Below are 11,718 nucleotides of genomic sequence, written 5' to 3'. Positions count from 1 at the left end.
CCTTACTGCCGTGCAACTACTGCAAAACTCGACACGAAAAATGCAAGACCCAAAATCGAGGCGGTACCAGCGCGGAACCGTAGCCGTACTACCGCTTATGGCCATAGGCGGTACTACCGCTTTGGACAGCGGTACTACCGCTTGGGGCGATAAGCGGTACTGCCGCTCTGGCCGCGGTACTACCGCTAGGAAGCCAAAACTGCCATAACTTCTGCATATGAGCTCCGAATTGAGCAAACTCAAGCTTGTTGGATTGAGAAAGACGAGTAGCATCAAAACAGCGACAGTAAGAAGAGGCAGGGGAGGTATGCCAAAAAAATAGAGGAGTGAAACCTCCAACCGAGAAGAACCGGCATAACCTCCAACATCGAAAACATCATAGAAGATGCGAGTGAACTCCGTTTTCGATGAACTCGAGCTTGTCATCAAGATGACCATAAGCTCCAAAACTCACAAAGAGAAGAACCAAACGAGAACCAACAAAGATGATGCAAGGATGCAATGGTTTGAGCTCTCTATGAACGATACGATCAAGCTACTCATCGAGAGCCCCCCTTGATAGTACGGTAATCGATCCTATAACCCGGTCTCCCAACTACCATCATGAGACCGGTAACATAGAAAACCTATCAAGAGCAAACCTTTGCCTTGCACATGGTCCACTTGAGCTAGATGATGACGATCTTGACTCCCTCAAGTTGGACCACCTTTCTTGGTTGTGTTGGCTCGATGAAGACTAGTTGATTGCTCCCCCATACTCCACTATGGGTGAGCCACTCTTCCGCACATCTCCACAAGTCCATTGTCACCACAATGGACGGCAAGCTTCAAGCATTTGATCTCTTCATGATGCTTCACTTGAACTTGCGCACCGCAACATCTTCACAAGTCCATTGTCGCCACAATGGACGGCAAGCTTCAAGCATTTGATCTCTTCATGATGCTTCACTTGAACTTGCACACCGCAACCTAACCCCACAAAGAACTCTCACAAAGATCATGGGTTAGTACACAAAGCGTAATCGACAATGCTTACCACACCATGGGATCGCTTGATCCCTCTCGGTACATCTTGTGCGCTTTGTGTGTTGATCAACTTGATTCACTCTTGACTTAGTCTTGATCAACCTTGACTCTTTCCAACTCTCTTCATTTGGATGATGTCTTGAAGGTAAACATGAATGATCACACAATCTTCTTCTTCAAGACATGCTTGCAATAAGCTCTACTCTCACATGACCAATCTTTGGATAATTCCTTAACAACACCTTGGTCACCACATAAACTCCTTGAAACCAACACATGGACTTCAAGAAAAGCCTATGGACAAATCCTTCAAATATAACTCAAGGCAACCATTAGTCCATAGAGATTGTCATCAATTACCAAAACCAAACATGGGGGCACCGCATGTTCTTTCACACGCGCCTGAGACTGAGAGGCGAAGCTGGTGTGAAGAGCCGCCCACGCCTCCCGTGACGTAGCGGCGAAGATGACCAGCGACGAGACGCTCGGAGCGAGCGACGACTGGATGGCGAAGAGGATGGCTTGATCCTGGGCCACCCATGCATGATACGCCGGGTGCTGAGGGGGCAGACACGGGATGGATCCGTCAACGTAGCCCTCCAGGTAGCGACTCCGCATAAGAGGCAACACCTGGGCACGCCAGGACAAGTAGTTGTCCGGCGTGAGTTTCACCGGTAGCAGGTGTGAGAAGTAAAACGGCGACGACACTGTGGCCTGATCACCATGAGCATGCGGTGGTGCGTAGAAGCCCATCGACAGATGTGCAGCCGGTCCCGAGTAGGACGGATAGGACCCGACAGAACCAGCCATCGGGGCGCCGTAGGACGCTGCAGCGGGCGCCCCATACGGTAGGGCAGCCGCAGCCACATGGGGCGGCGGCGACGGAGCCGGGTAGGCTTGGGGCGGCGCAGGGTAGGGATGCGTCGGGGGCACCGAGTAGGGCTGCACAGCAGCGGCAGCCCCATGAGACGACGGCGACGGCACCGGGTAGGGTTGGTGTGGCGCCGGGTAGGGTTGGTGTGGCGGCGCGCCGTAGGGATGGGACGACTGGACGCCGTAGTGGTGCGGGGCAGGAGGCGCACCGGAAGGCGGCGCCATCCAGGACGACGGCGGCGGCGGCCCACCATGAGCCGTTGCAGGAGCGCCGCATGAGAACAGATCGCCCGCCGCGATGTTTGGCGGGGCGACGTGATCGCCAGGGAGGCCCGATCCGATCTGGGGACCAGGCGATGGAGGAGCGCCATGGGCCATCGCGAGGGGGCGCGAGGCCAGGAACGGCGACCCAAGGGCCGGTGCAGCGACGGCAGGGGCGGCAACAGGGGTCAGCGCAACGACGGCGGCGGCGGCGGCGGTAGAGGCAGCGGAAGCCATCTTAACCTAAACTGATACCATGTAAGACGTAATATGTTGGAAACTGCTCGACACCCTAAACAGGGTATGGCTCTTTCATTATATAGAGGTACCCAAAGGATACAATACAATGTTACAATATATGTGTATAGAAGCCACGTATATACAGTCTAACAATGGCGACCCAAAATCACAGGGCATTGACCAACGTTTCACCATTTACAAACACATTACAGTGATATCGAAAGCGCTATACGGGAGAAAAAGGAGATATACAGAAACACATAAACAAGTTTAGAATCATAGCGCAAATCAGCGATCCACAATCTACGTGTAGGGCTGCAAACGAGTCGAGTTTGAGCAAGTTGGATTAGGCTCGGCTCAACTTATACAAATATTCGAGCGAGATCAAACCAAGCGAAGCTCAAGGTCGAGCTGTAGAAAGTGGCTCGTGCTCAACTTGTAGCGATCTCGAGTCGATCTCGAACAAGTTTCGACCTAAATAAGATGATTTTTTTAATAATTTAAGACAAATTTTAAAATAAGATAGGCCACAACACAACATAAAAAACGATTATATAATTCAACCTATCTATCTAAACTGAAGACTAGTACTTAATAGAAGAGATCATGAAAGAACTAGTAGCAAGAAAAAAATGAAGGTGCGTATGTCCTCAAACTATTGCCAAAATAACATGATATTTAATACATGGTGATCACATACCTTAGTAGGGCTAAATTTTCTCTGCAGTTAACTAACTTTCCTTGTTTGGTAGTAGGTAAAATGGAGGAAAATCATACACAACGTATATGGTAATAAATTATTTTTGACTATCTATATGGTAATAAGTTATCCCATTTATCTTTAATATATATCAAAATTATGTACTATAATTATATGATCTCGGGCTATCGAGCTAAAAACGAACGAGCCAGTGTTGGCTCAAGATCAGCTTATTTCCAATCAAGCTACATAAATTGTTCATACTCGGGTCATTTCTTTTCGAGTCGAGCCAAAATACGAGTTGATCTCGAGCGGCTCGCGAGCCTCGAGCTTTTCTTGCAGCCCTAGCCACAAATCTCCTCCCAGCACACCAAGGCTGTTTTTTATCTACCAGGATTAGTTCAGTGGCCCATAAGGTGTTTTGCTGTTCTTCTGTCTGGTCGCAGGGTTTAGCAAGTGAAGAGAACTAGTAGAACCTTGGTAAAGAAATTTTTTGCAGGCAAAATAAGCAGACTGAATGCTATAATTCTGACAGGCATGTAGTGATATAGTCTTCACATTCACTACCTTACACAAGAAGAAATGTGATATTTCCACCCACACCTGCAGTTGCAAAGTTACCAGCCCAGGTGGAAAAATAGATTGCAAGCATGCACTCAGCCTTGTGTACTTCCTCTATTTCCAACTGCACAAGCTCTCTTACATCAAACCATCTCACCTCCATCAAGTAGCGAAAGATAATCTACATTACATGATAGAATCCACTGTTCTCTCTCCCTGTCACCACACCACACTGCCCCAGCTAACAAATTACGGACAGCGGAGGGAGAGAATGCAAGGGCAAAAATAGAATCAAATTGAATACAAACGGTCAAAACCTCAAACGGAGAAGGAAAAAAAAATACCATCCACAAAAATCTAGAGCAAAACTTCATATTTCCAGTGTTGGAAACTATATGAACCCAAGTACCGTGGAGTGCTTCACAAGGTAACCAAGAATAAGCTTCTTCAATCAATAAGGATCCATTTCAACTTGCATTCCCTTTTACCAATTGTGCGATAGTAATTCAGTGTTGTTCACTTGCGTCTCTTCCATGGCGATCATCCTCGGACTCCATTGCCTTTACAGTACTTTCCTCATGGCCATCAGACATCTTCTTGAACACTGCATTCATGTCATCGATGGTCTTCGCCTCGATACAACTCATGCTGCTTTCAGGCTCCCTATCATCTCCGGCCAAATGCAGACTTTCAACATGTGCTCCTTCTGGAAGACTGTCGTGTTTTGTGCACTCGACAGCCTCTGCACATCCAACTTTATCTTCGTTTTGTTCAAAGTAATTGTTCACATCAACACTAGAATGTTCCTTTAGAACAGCAGAAATGTCCTCCACTGATTTTGCATCAATGACATGCAACTGTCCAGATCCCTCCAAAGGCTCTGAGTCAATATCAACGCCTGAGATGTGTGCGGGTTCGGCGTCAAGGGTGGGCCCATCATACCCACCAGCACTTGCTTGTTTAAAGGCCATCTCTATGTCCTCCAGGGACTTGGCATCAACAGCCATCATCTCAGCATCAGTTTTAGCTATCCCAGCCTCATTTTTAGCAACTTCCAGTCCAGTTGCTCCAACTGCTAAGTATGCTTCTGATGGGGCATTGACTGAAGGTGCTTCTGTGACTTCTGGCTCGTCGCGTGGTAGGTGTTTCTGTAGACTTTCAACATGTGTTCCTTCTGGAAGACTGTCGTGTTTTGCGCATTCTGCAACCTCTCCACATCCAACTTCATCTTCGTTTTGTTCGAAGCAATTGTTCACATCAACATTAGAGTGTTCCTTCAAAGCAGCAGAAATGTCTTCAACAGATTTTGCATCAATCACATGGAGTTCTTCAGAACCCTCTAAAGGCTCTAAGTCAATATCAACGCCTGAGATGCGTGCAGTTTCAGCCTCATCAACACCACCACCACTCGCTTGTTTAAAGGCCATCTCTATGTCCTCCAGGGACTTGGCATCAACAGCCATCATTTCAGCATCAGTTTTAGCTGTCCCGGGCTCATTTTTAGCAACTTCCAGTTCAGTTGCTCCAACCACTAAGTATGCTTCAGATGGTGTATTGACTGAAGGCATTTCTGTGACTTCTGGTTCGTCGCATGGTAGATTCAACTCTCTGTTCATTGCTTCAAGAATCCTTCGCCGTGGATTGTAGACAGTTTGCTCAGGATCATCATGAGATGATCCTAATGTCCAACTGAATTCAGGATCAGTGCCGCTTAGATAATCAACCAATGGGGACAGATCGCCAGAGTCTAAGGCACTGGCATCTGATGTGGCAATGTCACCAGAAGTCTTAGGGCTAATCAAGGAGTCTTCTGCAACACCATCAGCAGGGTTGTAAGTATGGGAGCTAAGATCAGGCACCTGCTGATCCAGTCTCACCGGTTCTACCCGGAAGTCTCCCACCGCATCCAGTTCCGACAGGAAACTTTCATCAATACCGTTATCCTCTAAAGGCTCAGGATAGATTCTATCAGCATCATCATCATCAGAATCAAGTAGATAATCAGAAGTCATTTCTTCATTCATATCAACCATATCCACCCTGTCAGGTTCAGAAGCCACCGAAAAAAATGGGTTTGAGACATCTTTAGGTTCAATCGATGGAGATTGGTTGGAACCACTCGCACCAGGAGGACACAAGGAAGCAACCACAGAACTTGGGCTTACTTCCGATGCAACATCAAAGTGCTCTTCAATTACATGCAAGTCAGTCATGGCAGTACCAGAACCAGTAAACGCTCCAGTTTCATGCTTTTCTTCCATGTTGAAGTTCTCGAGAACCCTCTCCTCAGGGATAGGGTGAAGGTCCATAGATATTGCTGGTAATGTTTCCTTTTCAAAATCAGTTAGCAAGTCCATAGGCCCATGAATAAGGTTTTGTAATGGGATTTCATTGTTTGGACAGGACATGGAATCAACATTTCCATCTTCCTCGGCAATACTGGTGGCACCAAGACCAAGGTCCCTTGATCTCAATTCATGATCTTCAGCTGGCCTAGGAGAAGAAAGCCATTCTGAGACTTCAGCTGTTATGTTTGGTGCTATAGAAGACTTGGCACCCAGGACGCTTTCACCTGGACAAGAGTACATCCATTATATAATAAGAAGACAATACGACCGAAAAAGAGAGAAAAGCTAGAAATTCCCATCCACCCGTTAATTTGGTGGACCTATTTTATTAGTGGACTACGACCGACAAACCTTCACAGCGGTACTTCAGATTACAGCCGATAGATCATCATGAATGTAACTAAACAGAACTGAACCGGTAAATCTTCATCACCGCGCCTAAACAGTTCACAACCAATGGACCATCACAACTATACTTAAACAGATTGCAACCATGGTCATCTTAGACATGTATTAGAATTATTATGCTATTTACAATAATAACACCAAAATGGTTGGCGGGCTGTTTGATCCAAAATTAAACAATGGGGTGGAATCGACTACGGCCGTTCATGATCAATTTAGACATGATTTTGGAGAATACCCATTAGTCGTGATACTATATTTAGTACACTTACAAAAATCCATCAGTTGGATATATATCGACACTGATCCGTTCAGGTAAGGATGTTGAGCGGGAAATAGTGCTAGTTGTTCAAATAAAACTCTATCGTGCGCGGGGTATTCATTCATTTAAGTTGTCAGATGTAAGTTGCTTACCATCCCCATCATCCCAGCTAAGCAAGTCACCAACTGGATGAAGTGGCACCGTAGAATTCCCATCTGACTTGAGCATGTAATTGTCATCATGACCCTTCCCTTTTGTTGAGACAAGATATGCCTCTCTTTCTTCGGATCTTTCGAAGACAAAATGATGCAGAGCAATCTCACGCTCATCAATGTCGCTGTTGTCTAGTTCAACATCCACGGAGTTGATACCATCTGAACATTCACTGCCAGCATCTGCAAGGTCACTGTCCTGTCTCAGGAGAGCTGGTGACTCATGCTCCCTGTGCACATCCTTTTCATCGAAGTCCTTGTGTTCCTCCTGATCGGCAACCGAAGAAGCCATATCAGATTCAGTAACAGAACTCAATTTGGACTCACTCTTGTCACTGAACTGCCTTTGAAAAGTACTTGTGCTCCCTTCTACTGTCTCAGGGACAAAATATGGCCTCAATCTAGACAAACGTCCCTCCTGCGTAGCATCTGTAGTTCCAAAGTTGAAGCTCTCGTGCCTTCTAAATATTTCACGATGAGAAGTTTGTGGTGATTCCCCAGGGCTTAAATTATCATGTGCAGAAACGCCACTTTCACTGGAATGCTCAAGAAAATCAAATGGGTTCTTTCTTGCATGCAGGATTGAAGGAGCTGAGCCAGGAATTGCCGCTTCGTCGGAATCATATGGAAGGTCAAACGGGTTCCTCCTTGTTACTGAGATGTGTGATACTTGTGCACCAAAGCGTGATAAGTCATCTCCGCTTTTCCCATTGGCATCCGTTAGGTTAGTGTCAATGTCAAATATTATATTCTTCCTGGATCTTCGCCTGACCATCAAAATCTCCAATCTACGGTTTCTTTCCATCTCAGAGTATCCAAGATCCATCAGATTCTTTGCATCATCTGCTGTCCAAATAAATGCAGCTTCCTGACCTTCATCTTTCTTGTTCTCCTCACCACCATCTTTAGTATCATTGTTGCCATCATCATCATCATCATTACTATCATCATCCGTTTCATGATCCTGCGAGGAGACATGTGAATCACTGTCTGAATCATCATTAGGAATGGGATCAGGACGAGTGAAATCAGCACCCAGAAGAGGGTCGATTTCATCAAGAACTGGTGCAATGTCAGTCATGGATGCATCAGGTGAAGAACTCTCAGCCCCATCAGAGTCAAAACCAGATGAACCATCCTGACTGCCAACTGATGCCCATGGTGAACCAAGAGAGGAATCAAGGAGATTTTCCTCAACGGCCTTGCTAGTATTATCCTTAAGCACATCAAGCTTTTTATTCTGCCGCACAGAAACTGCATAAGTTGGTCTGCTAGTTCCAGCTGTCCCATCAGTCAGCTTCTCTTCAGAGAAATCACTCACTTTGCTAGCTGCTAGATTCAGATTCTCCTGCATTTCAGCATGCTTATTAACATTCTCACTGGATGAGAACATGTCCAAGGGTGCATTCTTCTCATTCAGACCTTCAAATAAGCTAGCGTTCCTATCAGCCATATCTGTCACAAAAAATGAATCTGCGAATTGCATTCCCTGGTTAAAGTTTAAGCCCTCCCTAACCCCAGCCTCTCCACGGAAATTGACCATGGAAGGAAATGGAGTTAATGTTTTAGGTTTGTCACCATGTTCAAACTTCTCATCTTCTTCATCAACTCTTCTCAGAAGAGGAACCTCATCATCAAGCTGAGTAGACCTCTCTCTGACAGAACCTGTCCGCTTTGTTTCCCTTTCTTTGAAGTTTTCTGTAGTATTCCTAAAACTAGGCACCGAAATTCTCTGATCTGACCCAAACTGAACATCCCTTGAAGAATTCTCCATCTTAAAAGCTGGAATCTCTGGAGTAGTCTTGGTATCCTCATCATTAGCTTCAGGTAGGTTCGTGTCTCCATAACTCAGTAGGATTCCCAGAAGAAGAGTGGTGCATATAATTACAGGTGAAGAAGAAAGAAGGAACGCAAAGAACCCTGGTGCAGATCTGTACAACAGATAGAGCAAAACACCCAAACTGAACAGGACTGGATGTTCAGAGACACATCTGTAGCTTGTTCTAATGGAGGACCTCAGAAATTTCTTGATACACAGACCAACTTGTTTTGTCTCAAGAGCCATGGCATGTACCCTCTCAGGCTCCGGTACAAACCTAGCATTGCAAAAAATACAGACAATATCAGTTGGTTCATCTAGTGAAACATAGAATTTTTGCATCAATTGATGCATATAAGATACTCCCTCTGTCCCAAATTAAGTGACTCAACTTTGTACAGTACAAAGTTGAGTCACTTATTTTGGGACGGAGGGAGTACTTTCCAGAAAAATCTGTTATGCTAAGTTAACAATCCCATGTTCAACCACCCTGAAAGTAGTCCCAAATCAAGGCAAGTCTTGGTTTGTTCCAATTTTCTAAGAGAGCAGAGCTAATACGAATAGCCACAGCTTAGTAGACCAACTGCACCAATTTTTGCAACTGAGCCAAATACAAGATCATTAGATCCATAGGAGAACTAGCTAGTAAAATTAGATCGGGGGTACCCTAGCGCAAACATAAGGCGAGCTAATAAGCAGCTCTTATTCAGAAATTACCCAGCAATTGGCAATAACACGCACAAATCAAACGCTGCAACGGGCAAGCCGGTCACTAGTCAGATCATCTCTGGTGGGACACTATCTAGCATCAAAAGAGCTTCAGATGCGAAATCGATAAGCTAAACCCCGACTAAAGAAGGTGAATCATAGCACGAACAATGGAAACACCATCACCTTTACTACTGCTTATCGAGCACAGATCTTCCCCACGGAGAACTCAATCCCCGGCCACAACGAACACTAGACAGAGAATCAAGACACGAGCGTAAGCGATCCCGTCGGTCAGGGACCCCCAGGGCTCGCTATCTATGAGCAACAGCGTACCTCCGAGGAAGCTCTGGCGGGCGGGCTGGCGGGCGGCTACCACGAGGCTCGGGCGGGGAAAGCTCCAAGAAGCGGAAGGAACAAAACAGCCGGAGCTGAACTCCTGTGCTGTGCTGGAACCCAGCGACCCGGCCAAAAGGAGGAAGCCAATAGCAAGAAGCGATCGACCGAGCGCCGGGGTCAAATCACAGCGGCGTCAGCGCAGAAATGCAGTGCCGGGCGCCTGCGTCTCCGCGCGGTGGGGCAGCAGCTGATAGAAGTGCGGGTCGGGAGCTTGGACCGCCGCTTTCAGCGGCGACTTCGCGGTGCAGCGAAGCGGATTTGGTGGCGGTGGTGGGGGGCGGCGATGGCGATCGCCAGAGGGCGAGGAGAAGAGAAGGGAAAGAAAAGAAAAAAAGAAGAGGAAAAGGAAGGGCGGCAGTGGCGGAGAAAGCGGAAGGGAGTGGGCGGGCCCGGCCTTTCTGTCTCTCTGTTAATGCGGCTGCCCCGCTTCGTTTGACTGGTAGGTGGGTGCCACGTCGGGTGGGGGCCGAGATGTCAGGGGGAGAGGGATGGGCGTGGGCTGAGATGTCTGCGTGGAGGAAGGCGACGGCGGCGAGGAATTTCCCTTTCCCTGCTGGGCAGGCTGGCGGGCAGGGCTGGCTGGTGTCGGACCGGCGGCACCGGCCACGGCGCGGACGATCGTCCTTTTCGCTGCTGCTGCCGTCAGGCGGGCATGGTCGGTTGTTTTCGCTGTGGACCACGCGCACGCGCGCGCAAGAGAGAGAAGAAGGGTGGAAATGATTTGAGCGTAGCTCATATTGTTACGGGTTTTTTATTTTTTTGCGGGTGGGTTTTTTAGAGACAAGTAGGATTCAAGTCTTAGATTTTGCATTGGTGTTCACATTCTAGACTTATTTAGATTTTTTTTGGCAATGTCTGTTTAGTGAGATGAGACGAGATGTTTCCGAAGCGCGTGTGGCGGCTTCATCAATCTCAAGAATATGGGTGAATGTATGTATATGTATGTAAGCATTTGTGGTTATACTGTCTTTAAAAAATACATTCGTTGTTGCAGAAACAAAATTGATCTTGGTGTCGTTAGCTTTTTATAAAGTGTGAATTTTAGTGATCAAAACAAAGCATCAAGTATACAGACACATATGAGTGCACATCGTGTCTTTAGGACGTACACAATCAACGCTGAGAGCAATCCTAACCGGCATCATCATGTTTTACGTTTAGTTTTGTATCATGAGATTAGTCAAAATTTTACCGTGCTCGCACACCTTTTTATTGATTTTATCAGGATCCTTAACGCGAGATGCAAATAAAAAGAATCTTGTGATACGGTGTGAAAATCATGTTAATTTACGTGATAAAAACATCTCATAAAGAGTACAAGGCAAGAACAGCAAAAATCAGCCACATGAGGGACTCCATGGAAAAAGACAACGTCTGGTACGAGCACGCGCGCTCGTACCAGCTACCGCCCCCACCTCGTGATCAACTATTTTAACCCTGTGCCTTCAAATTGAGAGAGCCATTTCCATCTCTTTGTAATGAAAAACCCTAGCGGATCCCGTTCTTGTATTACTTTGATCGTTCATCTATGTTCATCATGATTTACCCTTTGGTGCTTATCGTTCTCATGTCTGAGTAGACTCCCTAGTTCTCGGGGATATGAAGGAAGCCTAGTAAGTTTAGTTGATGAACCCCGATAGGATTTGATATCCTCTTTGTATGTTCATGTTAATAACCTTCTCCATGTTAATTAGTTGAAGTCGATCACCCAACATTTACCTCTTTGGGAGAAAAGATTATTACCATTGATGTGATTGTGGGTTTTCGGAGGTATCGCGATGACATAAGCTACTTCCCTCCTTCCTGAACATTGCAATAGGGATCAACGGAGACTGTCTTTAGCTGCATCCATGGGAAACCCTTAATCACTGTTCTGGAAACAAAATGTGGGGAGGAACCATTGT

At 46.4% G+C, this 11,718-nt stretch overlaps 1 protein-coding gene across 1 annotated transcript; it reads right to left on the bottom strand.

Moving 5' to 3' along the window:
- Positions 1 to 3,738: 3,738 nt before the first annotated feature.
- LOC109749135 (uncharacterized) lies at positions 3,739 to 10,176 on the bottom strand. Its single transcript, XM_020308123.4, has 3 exons — positions 9,752 to 10,176; positions 6,829 to 8,984; positions 3,739 to 6,233 (listed from the first exon to the last, which is right to left on the bottom strand). The coding sequence occupies exons 2-3, from the start codon at positions 8,951 to 8,953 to the stop codon at positions 4,168 to 4,170; spliced, it is 4,191 nt and encodes a 1,396-aa protein (XP_020163712.1). The 5' UTR covers positions 8,954 to 8,984; positions 9,752 to 10,176; the 3' UTR covers positions 3,739 to 4,167.
- Between the last annotated feature and the right edge of the window lie 1,542 nt (positions 10,177 to 11,718).

Source organism: Aegilops tauschii, chromosome 3 (genome assembly GCF_002575655.3).
Source record: "Aegilops tauschii subsp. strangulata cultivar AL8/78 chromosome 3, Aet v6.0, whole genome shotgun sequence".
Classification (NCBI taxonomy): Eukaryota; Viridiplantae; Streptophyta; class Magnoliopsida; order Poales; family Poaceae; genus Aegilops; species Aegilops tauschii.
The sequence above is the reverse complement of the archived record's forward strand: the minus strand, read 5'-3'. Positions and strand labels throughout refer to the sequence as shown.

Bases quoted from the DNA above. Each gene is read 5' to 3' on its own strand.
- LOC109749135 (XM_020308123.4), bottom strand. From the start codon at position 8,953: ATGGCTCTTGAGACAAAACAAGTTGGTCTGTGTATCAAGAAATTTCTG. The intron at 6,234-6,828 runs GTAAGCAACTTA...ACTCTTGTCCAG, and splicing joins TAGCTGGGATGATGGGGATG to GTGAAAGCGTCCTGGGTGCC.